The following is a 21678-nucleotide window of genomic DNA, read 5'->3' as shown; positions in this document are numbered from 1 at the left end:
ACCTTTTTATTTGAGCGACGTGGAGTTAGATCTGTTCCAAAAAGTGGCTTATATATGCCAGATAACTCACTTGGATATAAAACAGTACATGCCATAGTGAAAAAGCAGGTTAAGGGGATGATTCGAGGATCATTTTACAGATGTTTGACATATGGTTACCAGCAACTATCTCTATTTTTCTTGGGGGAAAAAAATAGGTAATTGGATTGGGGTAGATATTGAAAACCTGAAAATAAAAATCAAAAGACCCTGGTAGTCATTTATGTCAGCATTTATGTCACATGGCAGGCATTAATGGGAGACTTTTTTTAGGGCTGGAGGCCCCCTCTCTAGTTTTGCTGAAACCAGACCAACATAACATTCCTGGGTCCTACGCAGTTTTGCCTTAGTGGGTCCCTTCCTCCATAAAAGAAAAGAAGAGAGAGAAAACTAATTGTATTGTATCACACTGTTGGCATAAAGATGAATATATTACTATTTTATATTAAAATATTTTTTGACCTAAAAGTCTACTTTTAATTCTGATTTAAAAGGAATTAAAACATGCTCAGATTCCTAAAAGCATTGTGGTCACTAGACACTGTGCCTACGGTGCCCAGTAGATAAGACCCTAACTAAAATTACACCCTTTACTCTTCAAGAAGATCCAGGCTTTAAAATACGGTTATTAGGTTCTCGTAAAACTAAGGATTCTAAACAACTAGCCAGTGAGTCCGAATATGTATTGCAGAACATCATCTTCCACAGGCAGACTGGCTGTTAACTTAACCGCAAATGTTAGAGTTAAAAATTTTAGATAGAAAAGAAGTACAATATAGAACCATCTTTTCCTGAAGAAACTTCCAAATGTTCCCTTTGAATGGAATAAGTTGGCAAAACACAGTGTCTACTTAGAATACATTTAACATTTGTTGGTTAATCCAATGCCACTTTCTACACTCCAAGCCACTGAAAGGTAAGCAGACACTGGGAGTTGTTTGACAGAAATAAACATACCTGTCCTAAATAAAATGAAGCCATTTTACATTATTCATTTAGTCATTATTAATTAGTGCCCACTGTATAGTTGCTAGGGATATGAGCCCAAGCTGGAGGTGTGAAAAAAATCTGGTGAGTCTAGGAGCCTGCAAGTAATTGTATAGGCTGATTTCTGTGTGTGCTGAGGAGTGGGATATGGTGGTGATGACCCTAGAAATACAATGATCAGATTTTAAAGGGGATCGTTTGCCTTGTTAAGAATGTTGATTTTTTTTCTGAAGTCAGTGGGGACTCAATGAGTTATTTTGACTAAGGAATGACATGATTAAGTTTATAATTCAGAAAAATATCTATAGCCCAGCCGGTGTGGCTCAGTGACTGAGCATTGTCCCATGGACTGAGAGGTCCCGGTTCGATTCTGGTCAGGATACATGCCTGGGTTGTGGGCTCAATCCCCAGTAGGGGGTGTGCAGGAGGCAGCCAATTGATGTTTCTCTCTCACATCAATGTTTCTATCTCTCTGTCCCTTCCTCTCTCTCTAAAAAATCAATACAAACATATTTTTTTAAATGATGTTTATAGTGGAGTATGAAACATTGGTTTGCAATCTTCCTTTCAGAATAGATCACAAGTAAAGCCTCAAAACTTGCCAATGCCCAGAGCTCACCCTGCAAAGATTCTTGTTCAATTAGCCTCTGGTAGGACCCCCGAGCAAAAGGGTTTTGAAAAATTGCTCAGGTGATTCCGAGCCAAGGTTGAAGAACCAGTGCTATGAAAGACTGGCATGGAACAAGACTGCATTATACTAAGTGAGAGATAATAAGGAACTAAACTAATAGTACCAGAGAAAACTGCATGCAGAACAGGAAATTTGGTTGGTTAGATTTACCATAAATTATTTGAAAGCAGTTAGAATAAGAAAACAGGTGTCTCCAGGACTAGCCACATGGCTCCACCATGTGGATAAATTGCGATGTATCAAGTCAGTGGATTGCTTTTTTCCTTCTTATCCTATTTGCTTATTAACATGAAAATATTAGTAGAAATAAAATATTAAAAGCCAAAAATAATGTGTTGATTAGAAGAAAAATATATATTGACACATGAAAAAATTTTAAATTCAGATACTTTCTTCAAATCTGATATATAATGCTTTACATATGAAATTTCTTTATAGTTTTTCCTTGGGCACAACATTTATGAAAAAGGTATTTGTTTGCATTTATTAAGTCTAAAAATCTATTAAATAGTAAAATTATCACAGCTGTTTTTGAGTAAAACCTATAAAGAGTGTGGCTTGGCTTTGAGGACTTGAGATGCCAAACATTTATAATTATTTTTTTATCTCAATAGAATTCCTTGAAAGTCACTTCATAATCATATCATTCTTATTCTTGGCATATACTGAAATAAATCAGGTAGAAATTTTAACATTGATTAGAAAAGCAGAATAAACTGATTAATTTTTATGACTGCAGAAGTTTCTCATTTTATTTAACTACTCACCTAATTCTCTTTAAAACCTTGAATTGTGTGATTCTTAATTGCAAAATAAAGCATCTTCATAGTCTGTAAACTTTCATACATGATTGGCTATTGTAATTTCTCAATACCCCTTCACGCAAATTCTGAAAATGAGATTGTTAAACTCTCCAGCTTCCAGACAAGTTGCTCAATAAGCACTTTTCCAGTTCATAATTAAGTTGTACTTTTCATCTCAAGGTTTGAACCAAGTTTAAATTTCAACTCTATAATCTAATTAAATATGTCAATCCAAAGACATATTTTACTTCAAAACTGTCTTTGTTCTGGAAGAAACATAATTTTCATTACTAAAATATATAAAAATCAATTTTAAAAAATAAATTACTTCTAAATATGTGACTGGATTAAAATATTGCCTCTCTCATTATAACATTGTTGACAAAAATTGTCTTTTCTGAATGTGGAACAGTAATTAATTTAATAAATAGTTTTAAAACATTTGCCAGATGTAAGGTATCATGTGAGCATCATGGGTGACAGATGTCTATAGAATAGGGTCCCTATTTTTTAGGGAGTTTAAATCTTTGGAGGGAGAAGTTCAGAGAGAGCACAGCAAGGTGGAACAGTTAGAAAGAGTATCAAAAGTCATCAGAATTAGGCTAAATGAAACTAAAAGAAATTTGTATAAATGGGAGTGTCTGGCACTGCAGTCAGGGACAGTAACAAGCACAACAACTGAGAGATAGAAGGCGGTTTGTGGACCAGCTGCATTGGCCTCACCTGGGACCATGTCAGAAATGGAGAATCTTGGTCTCCACCTACTGAATCAAATTCTGCATTTAAACAAGAACCCTAGGTGATGTCTACCTATATTAAATTTTAAAAGCACCCTCTTAGAACATCAGTTAGTGTTTTCTTAGGGAGTCAGATTATAAATATTTTTGGTCTCTGTCTTAAATATTCAGCTCTGCTGCTTAGCATGGAAGCAGTCATATATGACAATATGTAAATAAATGATCATGACTGGGTTCCAATAAAACTTTATTACTGTGATGGTTAATTTTATGTGTCAACTTGACTAAAACAGGAAGTTCCCAGGTATTTGGTTAGACGTGGTTGTGAGTGTGTTGGTGAGGAAGTTTCTGGCTAACACTTGAATTGCTAGACTAAATGAAGCAGATTGCCCTCCCCAATGAGAGTGAGCCTTATCCAGTCTGTTGGGGACCTAAATGGAACAGAATGAGGGTGCAGAGATGAATTCACATTCTGCCTGTTTTCCAGTTGGGACATTGCTCTTCTGTGCTCCGACTAGAACTTAATCTCCAGTTTGCAGATAGCCATCATGAGCCTCGATAACTGCATGAGTCAGTTCCTTATAATAAATTATACACACAAACACACTCCTAAAATATATAATCTCCTGATATATAGTTTTGGACACCAAAATTTGAATTTCATATACTATTCTTTTTTCAACCACTTAAAAAATGTAAAAACCATTCTTAGCTTGCAGGCCATACAAAAACAGGCCTGTGCTAGATTTAGTCTGTGAGCCATAGTTTGCTGACTCCTGAACAGTGAATAGAGATCCTGAAAACAAGTTAGCCCTTCAATTGTTTTTATCTTCTAAATTTTAGATTCTACAACAGAGGAATAATAATTAAAGAGGTTGGCAATTTTTATTACTCTATTACCAAAGGATATTTTAATCCAATTGTGGGAGAGTAAATTTTTTCTTTATCTTTTCTAGCCAGTGGGAATGTGGTTATTAATAATTTTTTTCAAATAGATATTAAATTTCACCATGCTCACTTGTGTGTGTATAAACATAAGGCCAACAAATGATTAAACATCTTTCATTATTTTATCTCACAAAGGTAGCCTGAAATAAAAGTGTAGTTTCCTTTATTTATTTATTTATTTATTTATTTATTTATTTATTTATTTATTTAAATATGTATTTTTCTTTATTTTAATTTTTTTTTGCATTTATCTTCATATAGAGTGGGAGGAAGGGGGAGGGAGAGAGAGAGAGAGAAACATTAATGTGAGAGAGACACATCGACTGGTTGCCACCCACACGACCCCAACCAGGGCAGGGGACAAACTGCAACCAAGGTACCTGTCCTTAGCAGGAACCGAACCCGGAACTCTCTGGTCCGCAGTCGGACGCTCTAACCGCTGAGCCAAACAGGTCAGGGCAAAAATATGGTTTCCTTTAATTAACCTAACATAAAAGGTGAAAACCAACAGTGATAAGGGCATTGTCATTTTCCCCATCATCTGTAGCAGTTCTCAAAGCGTGGCCCAAGTTCCCAGCAACACCTGGAACTAGTTAGAAATACATATTCCTGGGCCTGGCGCCTAGTAATCTTTATTCATTTTTAATTAAAGAAGGATAAGGGGGTAACAGACCACTTCCAATCATGGCTGTAACAGAACTAAGGACAACTCTGTTTTCTTGGATTAACAGTGATTTTTAAAGAAATGCATAGGAATTGCCTTCAAGTGGACCACCTATACCCCTGGCTAGCAGAAAGACACTAAGCCTTTGAACTGAACTGTGACTGGTTGGGTTGAAGCAAGTAGGCTCTGGATCTTCCATTGGAATCAAACCACATAGGGGTTTTGCCTACATTAATGTCAGGTATTAGCAATCAGAGTTAAGATATTTTATTACCTTGCTCCCTACCAGGCCCTATCCAAGGTCACTGTCATTGACAAGAGGGCTGTGTTTTTGCATCATTGTTCCACTACATTCTAAGGACCCTGATGCAGGACATGTAAAAGAGCCACTTTTTGTCACCATCACCATCATCACCACCATCTAACAATTAGTACCAGGAGTTTAGTGGTGATTTAGTAAGATATGCTAAAATAAACATAAATTTAGAAAATTTTCTCCTCAATATGTTGTCAAACCTTTTTACACCTTAATTTTAGAGAGTCCTAAAACAAAAGAAAAAGTGTTTCAGTTGTGAGGATGGGTTACACTTAGATCAAGGGTATTTTAAAATGCTGTTTGTTGTTTTCATATCTTTTCTTTTCCTTTAGTAATGCTCTGTTTTGGAGAATCTAGGTATTTGCTACAGGCAATTTCTTTTCTTCTCTAAGTCCAACTTCACAAGTGGGGGGAAACAAACTGGAAAACGATTTTAGAGTCAATGCTAATTGTCTATATCAAATAGAATTGCAAAGGGCTTAACTGTTTTTGAATATCATTGCAAAGCTATACTTAGAGTGTCAGAAACCCATGTCAGTAGCTGAAGGGGTACAGTTTCAAGTCAGATTTAAAGCAAGAAAGACATTGTATGTTTTGTGAGCATAGATATGGTTTTACTTTGTCCACCACAACCACTACCTTTTTTTTTCCTTGTGGTACTGAAATAAGAAACTATGTGCATATGAGTATACTGATGTGTTTGCAAAATAAAGACTATAAATTAACCAGGCCATGTATTGGGTTACAAAACTTCTTGCACTCCTAAAATCAGGCTGTCTGATCTTTATTCTCCCATAACATTAAGATCACTAGGGCAGAGCCTGAAGAAGAGGGAAGACTGTCCTAAAGCAAGAGTGGGGAATTTTTAATACTCTCATGGGAAACTTTTGCATAGCATGTGGGTAAGTATAGAGCTTTTCTGCGGTGACCAACAGATGGCAACTGCTCTGTATCACTTGATCTCTGATTGGCAACCCTAGGATTTGAGGTAATGCCTGCAGTCAAAACATTTGGTTTGTCTAAAGATATATACTATAATAAAATTTAGAACAATAAATGAGGTTGTGCTTACTTAAATAAGTCACTGTGATATTTCCTGTTAACATTCACTTCTGGGTAGTGACTAATGATTTAAAAATATTTTCTCCCCCACCCTTTGGTCCTCTCCTTGGGGGGTGGGTGCAAGAGTGGAAAAAATATACAGCAGGTAAGGGGTGGCTGACCCATTTTATTTATTTATTTATTTATTTAGTTAGTTAGTTATTATTTTTTTTCCAATTTTTTAAAATTAATTAATTTATTTATTTTTGTTACAGATGTTTCTCCTTTTTCCACCACTGATACTCCCTCCCCCTCCCTCCCCGCCCTATCCCCAGCTTTGTTGTCCATGTCCAATGTTCATGTACACATGCATTAAGTTCTGTGGTTTATCTCTCTCCCACTACCCCCTCTTCTGGGGATTGTCAGTCTGTACCCCACTTCCACGTCTCTGGGACTACCCCGTTCCTCAGACTGTTATGTTCATTATATTCCACAAATAAGTGATACCATGTGATATTTGTCTTTCTCTGCTTGGCTTGTTTCACTTAGGATAATATTCTCCAGGTCCCTCCATGTCTCTCAAAGGATAAGTGATCTTTCTTTCTTACAGCTGCATAGTAATCCATTATGTATATGTACCACTGCTTTTTTATCCATTTGTCTACTGATGGACAGTTGGCTGTTTCCAGATCTTAGCTATTGTAAATAGTGCTGCTATGAACATGGGGTTACATATATTCTTTCTGATTGGTGTTTCAGGCTTCTTAGGGTATATTCCTAGAAGTGGAATTATTGGATCAAATGGCAGTTCAATTTTTAATTTTTTGAGATAACACCATGTTGTTTTCCATAGTGGCTGCACCAGTCTGCATTCCCTCCAGCAGTGTGCTAGAGTCCTCTTTTCTCCACACCCTCGCCAACACTTGTTGTTTGATGATTTGTTGATGGCGGCCATTCTAATAGGTGTGAGGTGATACCTCATTGTTGTTTTAATTTGCATTTCTCTCATGATTAGTGATGTTGAGCATTTTTTCATATGTCTCTTGGCCATTTGTATGTCCTGTTTGGAGAGGTGTCTATTTAGTTCCTCTGCCCATTTTTTAATTGGGTTCTTTGCCTTCCTTTTGTTGAATTGTATGAGCACTCTATATATATTGGAAATTAACCCCCTTATCTGATGTATCATTGGCAATGATGCTCTCCCATAGAGTGGGTTGCCTTTCCATTTTGGTGGTTGTTTCTTTTGCTGTGAAGAAGCTTTTGAGTTTGATGTAGTCCCATGTGTTCAATTTCTCCTTTGTTTCCATTACCTTAGGTGATGTATCAGTGAAAATTAAAAATATGGAACGCTTCACGAATTTGCGTGTCATCATTGCGCAGGGGCCATGCTAATCTTCTCTGTATCATTCCAATTTTAGTATATGTGCTGCCAAAGCGAGCACTGATTTAATAATATCTTTGTTTTCAAGTTCTGAATTTTTCTATTTTTCTATTACTCTTCTGGGAAGTATAAATTCTGTTTGTTATGTTTTTGCTTTTTGAAACATCTCCATTAAGTAGCAGAGAAATTGTTATTTAAAAGTAACAGGGAGGGACGTCCAGCTGGTGTGGCTCAGTGGATTGAACATTGTTCCAGGGACTTATAGGTTCTTGTTCGATTCCCCATCAGGGCACATGCCCAGGTTTCAGGCTTCATTTCCAGTGGGGGGTGTGCAGGAGGCAGCCCATCGATGTTTCTCCCTCACATCAATGTTTCTATCTCTCCCTTCCTCTTTCTCTAAAAAGTCAATAAAAACATATTTTAAAAAGATAATAATAAAAGTAATGGGGAGAGGCAAGAAGTGGAAGGGAATTGGCCTCTCTCTCATTGATAATTGTTAAAATGCATTTCTCTCTTCCCTCATCTACATATTCCCCATGTACATTATTTGCCCATTTTTTCACTAGTCTTTTTGTTTTCATCTTTTTAATTTGAATTGCAAATATCCTGTGACTCTTCAAGCCCATTCAGATTTTAGTCTTAGCTGGGATGTGTCAGCACAGAGATATTCACAAACAAGGGTATCTGTCCCTGAGACAGGTGTCATGGAAACAGCAGACAACACAAAACAAATGGTCTGGAAATGGTAGGCTTTTCCACAGACAGGGCAATTGTTTAATATAATTAATGATGATAAAAGTATGTTCTGGAATACTATGCAGCTATTGAAAAGAATGAGCTGCATGTACACATGTGACATTAAAATATTCCTGTTTTAAAAGTAAGCAAGATATTTGCATAGGCATGGAAGACTGGGAGGTTTACACCAATGTGCTGAAACCAACATTCAAGGATCAGATTCCAGAGGCTGAGGGGCAAGTGTTCACTTTTTTTTTTTTTTTATCCTCACCCGAGGACATTTTTCCATTTTTTGTTTAGGTAGAGTGGGAGAGAGAGAGAGGAAGGGAGAGAGACAGAGAAACATTGACGTGAAGGGACACATCGAGTGGCTGCCACCTGCACGACCATCCAGGGTCGGGGACAAACTGCAACCGACGGACGTGCCCTTAGCGGGAACCGAACCCGGGTCTCTCTGGACCACAGGTCGACGCTCTAACCGCTGAGCCAAACCGGCCAAGGCGCAAGTGTTCACTTTTAATCTGTTCACCACATACTGTGTGCCTAGTAACAATGACCCGATGTTCCTTTTATAATGAAAAGAATTCACAAATTAAAGAAAACTTGTCTGGGTGGATAACAGAAAAAATAAATAAAATAAAATTTAAAAATTTTTCTCTATTCTTAATGTTTGAACTTTTCTATAAATAAAATATGTAAGTAGAGAGAAACCTTGCTACTGTTTAGTTGAAACTAGAAATGAAAATAGGTAAAGGCACCAAGTTACAAGTTCATAGTCTGCCTTCTGCTGTAGAGATTGCACAAGAAATAAATTTGTGCTCTACTGGTTGAACAAGAAAATGTCACCCAGGCAGATTGACTAGGTCAGCATTCAACCTGGTTCACTGTAATAAGAAGAAATCATACATGAGTATTAATGTTAGGGCATCAGCAACAACTTTATTTTGTAGTTGGTTAACTTATTTTGTAATTGGTTAACTTAGGTACAATTTCTTCCACATCCCAAAATATGCTGAATGTCAATTTTAATAGACTAAGATTTGTTAAAGATTTTTTAAAAAATAGTTTCATCAGAAACACCAGGATTTCTGAATATCATAGAAACTATGATATTCAGTAGTTTTACTCATATCCCTGTAGCAATAAAATTCTGCCATCTGTCCTAAATGCCCATTTTTATTTCCCTTTACATAAAATTAAAGGAGTTGTCAAATGCCTTTCAGAAAAAAAAAAAGTAAAAAAAAAATGGACATAGTATACATAATAGTCATGAGTCTGAGATTTTGTGCATATATTCATTGATATAAATCACTCTTTTCCTGCCTATCTTTTGTAACTTTCTGGTTTTCATTTTAAGTTATACTTTCCCATTATATAATATTTTAGGGCACTCACAACCCACTGGACTTATAACTTGCCATGTCTGTCCCTCCTTAACTCAGTAAAAAGTTGACATAAGTGGAACCATTAAAATAGAGCTAGGGCAGCCATTCCAGAGGAACTGCCTTGCACGTCTTTTCCCCCAATCCTTTGAAATATTTAAACTGGGCCAAATAACTCTTGAACTGGGCTAAACCAAGATGTATTCCAAACATTGTACAGCTAACAGGAAAGAAGACATCCTGACGACAAGGACTGAAAATTAAGGACAGTTTTTAGAATTAGCACTACCATGTGCAGCTATAAAGTAAACTTAGCTTATTAGTACCAATGGAAAAGCCTTTCTTCTATCCAAGTAGTTATTTCCCTTCCCTTTTTTATAAAAAACCCCTTCCCTTCACCCCATAATCAGAACACTATTTGGGTTTCTGCCTGAATCAGTATTTCCTTAATAGCTATTCTTTGATCTTAAGTAAATGCTTGTTGTCTCTCACTTTGGCTTTTTATTTTTTAAGTAAATATCATCATATTTTCATCTTCATTCTCATTTTCTCTCTCCTGTTAGCCAATTTACTAGTCCAAGGTACAGATGCATGTTCAAGGACTGTCTGGATCTCCAAAGTTATAAATCACAAATAGTATAAATTTGAAAAATTCAAATAATGCTGGCAAACTCTACCCTTAACTGCACTCACCAAAATGAAACAAAAAAAAAAAAAAGAAAAGAAAGAAAAATTACTCTTTCTTAAGCCTCTAAAAACATTTTCATAGAAAGCAGACATAGAGATACCTTGTAACCTCTTTTTAACTGTGTAGACTTTTCTTTCTTCTTTATTTATTTTTAATTAATTTATTTATTTTTGTTACAGATGTTTCTCTTTTTTCCCCCATTGGCACCCTCCTCCCAATCCTGTCCTCCCACCCCTGCCAGCATTATTGTCTATGTCCTTGTTTACACACACATGAGTAAAAGTTCTGTGGTTTATCTCCACCTCCCCCCCCCCATGTCTACCTCTTCTGAGGTTTGTCAGTCTGCACCCCATTTCCATGTCTCTGGGTCTATTTTGTTCCTTAGCTTGTTTTGATCATTATATTCCACAAATAAGTGAGATCATGTGATATTTGCCTTTCTCTGGAAAATCTGTTACTCTCCAGGGCCTTCCATGTCATCTCAAAGGATAAGAGATCTTTGTTTCTTACAGCTGCATAGTATTCCATTGTGTATATGTACCACAGATTTTTTCTTCACTCATATGTTGATGGACACTTGGGCTGTTTCCAGATCTTAGCTATTGTAAATAGTGCTGCTATGAACACAGGGGTACATATATTCTTTCTGATTGGTGTTTCGGGCTTCTTAGGGTATATTCCTAGAAGTGGGATCATTGAATCAAATGGCAGTTCAATTTTTAATTTTTTGAGGAAACACCATATTGATTTCTATAGTGGCTGCACCAGTCTGCATTCCCACCAGCAGTGTGCTAGAGTCCTCTTTTCTCCACACCCTCGCCAACACTTGTTGTTTGATGATTTGTTGATGGCGGCCATTCTGGCAGGTGTGAGGTGATACCTCATTGTTGTTTTAATTTGCATCTCTCTGATGATTAGTGATGTTGAGCATTTTTTCATATGTCTCTTGGCTATTTGTTAGTCCTGTTTGAAGAGGTGTCTATTTAGGGCCTCTGCCCAATTTAATTGGATTATTTGCCTTCTTTTTTTGAATTGTATGAGTACTCTATATATTTTGGAAATTAATCCCTTATCTAATGTATCATTGGCAATTATGCTCTCCCATACAGTGGATTCCTTTTCCATGATTGTTTCTTTTGCTGTGCAGTCTTTTTAGTTTGATGTAGTCCCATGTGTTCATTTTTTCCTTTGTTTCCATTGCCTTAGGCATTGTATCAGTGAAAATTCTGCTGCCTGTGATGTCTGAAATTTTGTTGCCTGCACTGTGTAGACTTTTCAACTTCCAGACTCTTTGTGTCTAATTATCTTTATCTGTTTTTTATTTCTTGGTTAAAAAAAAAACAAACTATTTGCCATAGGTAAATCCATTTCTCACCTTAATAATGATGCAGAGGAGAATACAGTGTGCCTAAATGGACAGACATTAAAACAAGTACAGGCTTTTGAAATCAATGTAAATATTGTATCTCAAATGTAATTTTGAAAGTACTAGTAACAAAAAAAAATTGTAAATCTCTTAATTATAATGAAGATGAGACTCTTGGGGCGGGGGGACAACCCTGAAACTACCAAACATGGTGGCTTCAAGAGTTAGAGCTAGAGGGAGAGGATTGGCAGAATCCAGTCCAATCGAACAGAAGGGGAAGGGAAAAGGCAGGGAAGAAGAACAGGTCATATTAGTGGCAGAGTAGTTAACAATACACATGGTTTTCCACCCATGTTCTAGAACCTCTAAGGCAGAGATTTTTGGTCGTGTTCCAGGCACTCTTTTTTAGGACCTGCACTGTTGTGTCTGCCCCAAGATCACTCCCGCCTGGCTGATAACGCCGAATCCCTAAACTCTTTCAGGTATTTGCTCAATGTCACCTCCATGTGGCCTATGCCGAATACCGTATTTAAAAGTTGACACCCTCCCAAATCCTTTCCCCATTTCTGATTACCCCATGTGACCTATTTATGTTAGTCTGTCCATTCGCTCAATTTATATTCCTTTGGACACCCCTGCCAGTCGCGGCTCCTTTAAATTTTGTAGAAAAGGGGCGGAGCTACCGAGGCCCACCGAAGGGAGGAGCATATCCAGCCGTGGGCTCCGTCCCCTTACGCAGCAGGCGGCGGTCGGCCGCGCGCAAGAAGTTCTACTTCGCAACGGAAACGCAATTGCGGACGGAATTACCACGTGATCGTGACGTCAGTGCGCCCGCGCCGGCCTGTCTGACCCCTGCCGCAGTCGTGGTTTAAGTGCTTCACACCGCGTTGTTGTGGCTTTTCGGGTCTCTTTCTCCTTCCCGGGCTTGGTTTCTGGCAGAAGAATGTACCACAACAGTAGCCAGAAGCGGCACTGGACTTTCGCCAGTGAGGAGCAGCTGGCACGACTGCGGGCCGACGCCAACCGCAAATTCAAATGCAAAGTGGTGGCGAACGGGAAGGTGAGTGCTTTGGCGGCTGTCCCGCTCTCCTGACCTCTGAACTCTTGAAGGGGTGCGGGACCCCCGCCTCTCCTCCCCGGGGCGCTCTGCACACCTCCTCGGCAGCCTCCGCGGCCCGCGGTTGTCTGTTTAATAAACAGGCCACCACCTTGCCAGGTGCTGTAGATGAAGAGACGGACAACGCCACTCCTGTGGTTGAGTGGCACACAGCCAGTAGCATGGCGAAGAAGCGACTTTGTAGGGTGTCAGCGTAGTGCGGGGAAGGCTTTTCCCGGTAACTGATGCAGAGAAGGTGGGGAGAGGACTTTCCCGGCGGACAGAGCCACAGGTGCAAAGTGGGAGGCCGGAAGGTGCAGGGCGGGTTCCTGGAGTGCTGAGTCCTATGTAGTGGAAGCTGAGCATCTGTGCCGGAAAGGCTGGAGAAGGCAGGGCATTTGTAAGCGGAAATAAGGAGTTTGGATTTTATAATGAAGGTATTGAGAACCTTTGAAAGATTTTAAATGACAAATTAACTTTACCAGAGTCTGTATTAGAAAGAGTCCTCTGGTGTCTTGGTGGTGAATGGATTGGTTGGGGCAGGTTGGAGGCAGGGAGCCAGCCCAAAGACCCTTAGTACTGACCAGTTGATTTAAGATGGTTTGGATTATGGCCTGCTAGCCAAGTTATTTCTATTATTAGCTCCCAGCCACTTCTGTTTAATATTTTCTCACAAGCTCCAACACCCACTGTAGTACTAAGCTTCTCTCTAGTAAGTATTCTGTGCCTCAGACCTATTAGAACTGAGATACTTTCCTTTTGTCGTGTGTTTTGGATCATTTTAACTATGTGCAGCTCAAAGTAGTACATATTATGCTGTTTGCCAGGTACCATTGTAGGAATTTACCAAGTGTTACCTCTTTTAATCCTCACAGCTAAGGAAAGTCAGGTACAGAAAGGTTGAATAACTTCTCAAGGTTATATTGCTAGTAAGTGGCAGAGCTAGGGTTTGACAGACCCAAGGAATCGAGTTTCAGCATTCTTGCCCTAAACCACAATTACATGCTGTCTCTCTAAAATTAGTACCTGTGTTAGTCTCTTAGAGCTTCCATAGAAATTTTTGCCACAAACTGAGTGGCTTCAAACAACAGAAATTTTTTGTTTCACAGTTCTGGAGGCCAGAAGTCTGAGATCGAGTTGTTGGCTCATTGGTCTAGGAGAAGATTATTCTTTTCCTCTTCAAGCTTCTGGTAACCCCAGGTTTTCCTTTGCTTGTGGCAGCATAACTCCACTCTCTACCTTCATCTTTATGTAGTGCTCTTCCTGTGTCTCTGTATCTTCACATGTTCATACAGGGATACCAGTCACATTGGATTAGGAGCCACTCTACTGCAACATGACCTTACCTTAACTAATTACATGTGAAGAGACCATATTTCTAAGTAAGGTCACATTCTGAGGTACAGGCATACCTCGTTTTATTGAGCTTCACTTATTGTGCTTCACAGATGTGTTTTTTACAAGTTGAAGGCACAACCCTCCACTTACTATTTGCTTTACTGTGGTGGTCTGGAACTGAACCTGCAGTATCTCCGAGGTATGCCTGTATTGGGGTGTCAGGACTTCAATATATCTTTTATTTTGGTAGTTGTGATTAAACCAATAGCAGCACCTAATAGATATTTGTTGTAAAATTGTATTTGTAAACCATCAAGTATATTTTGTAGAGAATTTATAAAGATAGATTAGAGGTAATGTTTTCAGAGTCAGAATTTCTTTGAGACACTTGGTTTTTATCTCAACCTGTATGACTTCATGACTGACTTAGAAAGGGGTCTTGAAAACTTTCCTACTATTAACAATGTATATGTTCTTTTTTATTTCTAAATAACGAAATCACACCTGTGAGCATATGCACACACTCTATCAGTATTGCCTGTACCTTAATGAAGCAAATGTCCAGCTGACATTCCGAGAAATCGTGAAATGGTGGTATAGTTTTAGTTTATTAACTATTTTCCTAAAGCTATTTTATGTAATATTTAACAATTCTATAAAGAGAAAATGAGGTGTGGTGTATTTCACTTTGGCTGGAGATATAGACTAATCTGGATAGAGAAAAATATTTTAGGATCATTTAATTTACTGAACTTTTGTTGTAACTTTTGACCTGAAGGTTCTTCCAAATGATCCAGTCTTTCTTGAGCCTCATGAAGAAATGACACTCTGCAAATACTATGAGAAAAGATTATTGGAATTTTGTTCAGTGTTTAAGCCAGCAATGCCGAGGTCTGTGGTGGTAAGTTATGGTAGTGGTGAAGTATAATGTCCTTTGACTGACTTCTGAAATATGACCTTTTCTAAATTTGTAATTGATTCCTGTATCCACTTCACTCAGGAATGCAGCTTAGTTATATAAATATATAATTTATATATTTACATTTTTGCCACATTTTTTAATAACAGTCTTAAATTATGAATTTCTGTGTCATATCTTATAAAGTGTTTCAAGTTTCATTTCAGAGTCAGAAGAATTTTGAGGTCTGCTAGATAGACCATGACATCCTCACTGTATAGAGAAAGAAAAAATTAAATTACGTTTCCTCCAGGTTCTCAATTAATGCCTAGAACTGGGACCAGAATGTAGACTAGTGATTTTTCAACTGGATCACACACATGTTTGAAATAATGCAGTTATTCATCATTTATGATAAAAAGATTCCCAGCTGAAGCTCATGCCTGAGAAATTTTTAAACCTGATTAGCAGAACCTAGAGATTTTCTTTGGGTAAAAAATTGCCTTGTGATTGTTTCAGATATATAGTTCTGAGAACCCCGTGTGTGTGTATGTGTTTGTGTATACCACGTTGAGGCAATGGTGGGGAGAAACAGGTAGTTAGAATTTTTTGGTTATATGGATTTAGATACATTGTCCCTGTAATCCTATTGTGTATATTCTTTTTAATAAAAGAGAAGCTGAGATTAAAAAGCTGAAAGAGCCCTGGCCAGTTTGGCTCAGCGGTTAGAGCGTTGGCCTGCGGTCTGGAGAGACCCGGGTTCGGTTCCCGCTAAGGGCACGTGCTTCGGTTGCAGTTTGTCCCCGGCCCTGGTTGGTCGTGCGGGTGGCAGCCACTCGATGTGTCCCTTCACATCGATGTTTCTCTCTCTCTCTCCCTTCCTCTCTCTCCCTCCCACTCTATCTGTACAAAAAGTGGAAAAATATCCTCGGGTGAGGATAACAAAAAAAAAAAAAAAAGCTGAAAGATACAGAAAAAAGAGGGAGAAGTATAAAATATTTTTTTCTTATTATCTTACAGATATGTTGTGAAGATCAAATATGGAAGTATTGAAAGTCTATCTTAAGTTTTAAAGTCATACAGAGTGAATAACTTATTCACTTAGGACACAGTAGGGAATAAGCCCCTAGGACATAATCTCCATTTTTATAATTGAAAAAATGGAAGTTTATTGAAAATATTAAGACCAAAAGTATTTGTAGTATCTTCTTCGTTTACCAGACCTTTATCCGAGAGATCAAAGATTCAAGAATTTTAGATTGATTAGTTTCTATCTCCAGATTTTGTCCTGTTTTTTTTTTTCCCCTGATAAAAGATCTATAACATAAAGTCATAGATTTAAGTGAGCTTTTCAGACGAAGAAACTGAGTCCTTGAATGAACTTCTTTTTGGAATTTGTCATTATACAATATGCTTATTCATAATTGATGAATAATTTGTTTTTTTGTTTCACATAAAATGACATAAAATATTTAAAAGGAAATATTCTTTTTAAATCATGTAATAGGTAAATGTTTATTTCATTGGTTCTAGCCAAATGACATAGTGGTTAAAAGTACAGGCAAATCTTGGTTGAATTTAGCTCTGTCCCTTATTAAGATGTGTGATCTTGAACAAGTTAGTTAACCTCATTGATAGTGTTTCCTTCTCTATAAAGTGAAGATAGCAGTGCTTCATCAGCTGTTGTAAGGATTAAAATAAGATGGTAGTTTTGTGCTTCGCACAGAGCCTGGCACATGGGTGCAGTCAGTAAACAGTAGGTGCTGCTTCTACTGTTTGGTTTGGCAGCATCTATCATGGTTAATATTACAAATCTGGAGTAGATTTAGAGAGAAGGCGTATTTTTTTTATAGCATTGACTCATTAAGCTGTGAACATTAGAATTTTCCTCCTTAATTTTGTCTAATTTGGGCCACTTTAATAAGCCAATAACCATAGGAAGGATAACCCAATAACCATAGGAAGGACAACAAAAGGTCTTTTGGCTGTGGTGTTTCTGTAATACTTCATAATTTATTTTGATTAAAGAAGAATTAAGTTTTGGTATTTTGTATGAATGATTTTTTTAAAGAAACTTTTTGAAAATTAAATTTATTGGGGTGACATTGGTTAAGAAGATCATGTAGGTTTCAAGTGTACATTTCTATGATGCATGCTCTGAATATTGCATTGTGTGCCCACCACCCAAAATTAAGTCATCTTTTGTCACTGTATATTTGACCCCCTCTACTATTCCCCCACCTTCCCTTCCCTCTGGTAACTACCCTACTGTTGTCTGTGTCTGTGAGTTTCACTTTTATGTCCCACATATGAGGGAAATCTCATGGTTCTTAGCTATTTCTGAATGACTTATTTCACTTAGCATAATATTCTTAAGGTCCATCCATATTGTCACAAATGGCCATATTTCACCTTTTCTTTTGGGTAAGTAGTGTTTCATAGACTATCTGTACCGTATCTTCTTTATCCAGCTCTATCGAAGGACAATTTGGTTCTTTTTGTGTCTTGGACACCATGAATAATGTTGCAGTGAACATAGTGGGTGCATGTATCTGACAATAAATGCTTTTGAAGAAACTTGAGTTTTATTTTTTAAAACTAAATTTTATTATTTTATTTAAAAACTAAATTTAACATGTAATATACGTGTCAACACATTCTGATAATATATATATATATTTTTAACCTTAGGGTACAGCTTGTATGTATTTTAAGCGTTTTTATCTTAACAACTCAGTAATGGAATATCACCCCCGGATAATAATGTGAGTATAAGTCTGTCTAATTTATTGATTTTTATTTGAGAAGATCTTTTACTGCTTGAGAGTGTGTGTGTGTGTGTATGTGTGTGTATGTGTAAATGACTTCCTAGTCAAAGATAATTTAGACTTGCATTCTATTTGAACTTATTATCCCTCAGTATACTCCTTTGTATATCTGTAATACTTTCCTGTAATACTGATGGCATCTGAACTTTAACTTGTCCAAATTCATATTATGTGTTTTTTTCAAGCTAGGTCCTCTAATACCCCTTTCTGTTAATGGCACCTTTCTCTCAGTTTCTGACTGAGAATCACTAGTGGTAACTCTTCTCCTCCTACATCCAATTAGTTTACAAGTCCTATAGGTCCATTCATTTAGACTGAACAAAGGTCTTTGTGTTTCTTCTCTCTGCTTAGCACTATGCTTATCATTAAAGATAAAGTTGAAAATAGTATGAGACTCATCAGAGAGCTTGCTGTCAATCACATTGTCCCTGTTTTGTTTTGTTTTTATCCTTTTCATTCCCATTTCTACCAATCTAGGTCAGGCCCTTGTTACTCCCAGTCTTGATTTTTGTGGTAATTTTATTACTAGTTTCTCACTCTGAAATTTATGTGGTAGTGATGAGAATTGCATAGGTTTGTTCGGAAGTTGATAATCTCCTATTCAGATACCCTTGGAGACTTCTACTGATGGGCCTTCCACAAAGGTATTTCTTTAACCTACCTTTTCATCCCATATGGTACACGTGTGTACTGTTGTATTTTTTTTTCTCTTCCATCTATATTTCATGATACAAAGGACTCCTATTCCTCAATTATTTTGTTCTTCCAGATATTTAGGTTGAATTATATGAAACTGCCATTAAGTTAATAATGGTTGAATGCTGTGGCAGCACTGTACAGTTCAACCTAATTTTATAGTCTCCTATAGATTAAAACTTTGAATGGAACTATATCTGTCCCTCTCTCTTTTTAAATAAAATATGTGATGCCTGCCATAGTTACTTGTGCATATTAGGCAATTTTGGAAGTACTTTTAGAAATTAAATATTTAGATATTTTTCAAAGTATATACATTTACCTGATGATATTATGTGTGTGAGAGAGAAAATTACTTCCTAGTAAAGGGTAGTATGTACAGACTTGCATTCTTTTCTGAATTTAAGATCCTCATTATATTCTTTATGTTTTCCTCTAGGCTCACTTGTGCATTTTTGGCTTGCAAAGTAGATGAATTCAATGTATCTAGTCTGCAATTTGTTGGAAATCTGCGGGAGAGTCCTCTTGGACAGGAGAAGGCACTTGAACAGATTTTGGAATATGAACTTCTTCTTATACAGCAACTTAATTTCCACCTTATTGTCCACAATCCTTATAGACCGTTTGAGGGCTTTCTCATTGATTTAAAGGTAATCTTGTTGATATAAAGTAAACTAATAGAGTATAGTCCTTTGCTATCATTCTGTAAGCAAGAGAATCCAAAAAATTACCATAACTTTTAATTATCTTAATTGTCGCAACATGGGCTCAGCTAAAACATGAGTGTGATCTGGTCCTCTAGGGCAGTAGTTGTCAAACTTCATTGTGCATCAAGAATCACTGGAGTACTTCTTAACCACTGGGCTACAATTCCAGAGCTTCTGATTTAATAACTCTGCAAATACAGATCTAGGGATTATAATGAGGACAAATTGTGAGTTTAGAGAGATGCTTTTAAAAACTTAGGTAACTGCCCCAGCCAGTTTGGTTTAGCGGTAAAGCGTTGGCCCACAAACCATTGAGTCACTGGTTCTATTCTGGCCAAGGGCACGTACCTCGGTTATGGTACCAGTCAATGTGTCTCTCTCATGTCAGTGTTTCTCGCTCTTTCCCTTTCTCTCCCTCCCACTTTATCTGAAGATAAATAGAAAAATATCCTCGGGTGAGGATTAAAGAAAACAAAAACTTAAGGTAACTTATAACTCCGTAGTATATTGTCATGGATCTGATTTAAAGAACCATAAAAAAAAATTATTTTAAACTGGAAGATTGTTAAGTGACTTCTAGTTTTAGTGCGTTGTGAACTGGAATCAATGTGTAGACTTAAAAAAAAGTAAGTAAATAAATATCAACGAAGCAACTTAAGTTATTTTGTTTTGACCCTGAAAAAGGACTTGGATAATCTGAGTAAAGTCAAATGAATCCGAAACTGGTTCATTCGTCTAATTTGAAAGGTGAAATTTGGGTACCTTCTATATGCCAAACATTGTGCTTGATAATGAAGCCAGGAACAAAGCAGGAACAGCCTCAACATTTATACGCCTTACAGTCTAATGGCAAAAATGATCACATATTCAGTGTGCTAAGTGTTACAGAGAGGAAAATACAGGACGCTTTAGGAGGAGATGATAGAATGAGAGGAAGGAAAGACAGTTCTGAGAAAGTGTCATTTTAACGTGAAGTTCATAGCAAGAGTAGGAATTCAGTGGTGAAAAAGCATCCCAGTAGGATTTCTGTGGTCAGAGGCCAAGATTCAAGAACCATAGTGCGCTGAAGAACCTAAACAGCTTAGAGAGAGAGGGGAAAGCTGTCACAGAGTACTGCCTGAGTGGAAGGCAGAGCCAAGACTGGAGATGATGTTAAGGATTCTGAATGGAGCAATGGTAAGCCAGTGAAAGGTTTAAGTCTGGAGAGTGTCAAATTAGATTTACATCTTTGAATAAATCATGGTTGCAAGCTCATGCATCAATCTCCATCAAATATTTATTGCACATCTGTATGTGTCATGATAATGGGGAGAATGGATGAAAGGATACTATGGTGTTAGTTTGATGTAGCAGCAGGGGGTACAGAAAGAGCTTATTGGACTTCAGAGATAATAGGCAGAATCAGTAGAGCTTGAGGTTTAATTGTATATATAGAGAGAGGACAGGTGAGGAGCCTCTCCCCCCCCCCCCCCCCCGCCCCCTGGGTTTCTGTCCTGAGCACATGATATACTTTCTGATACAGGAAGTATTGACACAAGAGAGAGGTGTTGACGGTGGAGGGGTGAAGGATTGATGAATTTGGTTTGAAATATGAATTTCCATTGCCTGCAACACATCCAGGTGGGTAGTCATTTGTATCTGGAGGTCAGAGAAAATGGCTACATTTGGGCATCATTGTCCCAGTAAAACAAAGTGGATTGACCACAAGGACCATTTAAAGAGTAGGTAGAGGAATATAAGAATCTAGTAAGAAGACTGAAGAATATCCAGAGAGGTAGGACTTCCTAGAGAAGTGCAATAGAGTAGAAAACTTTTAGAAGATGAGGAGGGGCAACTCCCCACTCCTACTTAGAATTTAGGCAGATTAAAGGTATATGGATAATGTTCACTGGATTTAGTGCCAGAAAGATCATTGGCGATCTTGGTGAAAGTAGTCTCTTTGGAGTGTGGAGGGAAAAAGCAGACTGGAGCCATTTGGGGAATAAATAGAAGGTGAGAAAACAAGTATGTGTAACTTGGATGAGAAAGCTTGTCTTTGAAATGGAAAAAGAAGATGGGATTATTTAGAAGATGGGAGAACTGCTGGAAATAGAGGGAAGGGGCGGTTTTTTGTTTTGTTTGTGGGAAGAAACTGATGTGGGGAGCTGATAGAGAAAACCTAAAGGGTAAAGTGGAAAATAATGTAGCTCAGGTTTCTCTTTGGAGTAAGGTAGGAGGATTGGCCTTAGAGAATAATCGCTCTTTTAAGGCAGGGAAAAAGGAAAACATGGATGAGGATAGTATTATGTCAGGGAATTTGGTAGTAGCAGGAAATAGAGAGTGTCTGTCTTTGTT

The 21678-nt window shown here is 37.6% G+C and overlaps 1 protein-coding gene and 1 non-coding gene across 9 annotated transcripts in view; one reads left to right on the top strand and one right to left on the bottom strand.

Annotated features, from left to right (window-relative positions):
• Positions 1–7561: 7561 nt before the first annotated feature.
• On the bottom strand, positions 7562–7668 carry LOC118642929. Its single transcript, XR_004961838.1, has one exon. It is a non-coding gene; the product is annotated as a U6 spliceosomal RNA (small nuclear RNA).
• Positions 7669–12611: 4943 nt separating this feature from the next.
• The window catches only part of CCNH (cyclin H), a 109627-nt gene continuing 100560 nt past the window's right edge, over positions 12612–21678 (top strand). For 7 of the 8 annotated variants that reach the window (XR_004961822.1, XR_004961821.1, XM_036280961.1 and 4 more), the window contains exons 1-4: positions 12612–12841; positions 14994–15116; positions 17805–17878; positions 19077–19287. Coding sequence is in view for 6 of the 8 variants with exons in the window: in XM_036280961.1 (XP_036136854.1) it covers positions 12725–12841; positions 14994–15116; positions 17805–17878; positions 19077–19287 (525 nt within the window). In the remaining 2 variants the exon portion in view is untranslated. The remainder of the gene's footprint in view (positions 12842–14993; positions 15117–17804; positions 17879–19076; positions 19288–21678) is intronic. The other variant, XM_036280962.1, reaches the window with a different exon arrangement.

This window comes from Molossus molossus, unplaced genomic scaffold (genome assembly GCF_014108415.1).
Source record: "Molossus molossus isolate mMolMol1 unplaced genomic scaffold, mMolMol1.p scaffold_m16_p_3, whole genome shotgun sequence".
In the NCBI taxonomy this organism is placed as follows: domain Eukaryota; kingdom Metazoa; phylum Chordata; class Mammalia; order Chiroptera; family Molossidae; genus Molossus; species Molossus molossus.
The sequence above is the reverse complement of the archived record's forward strand: the minus strand, read 5'-3'. Positions and strand labels throughout refer to the sequence as shown.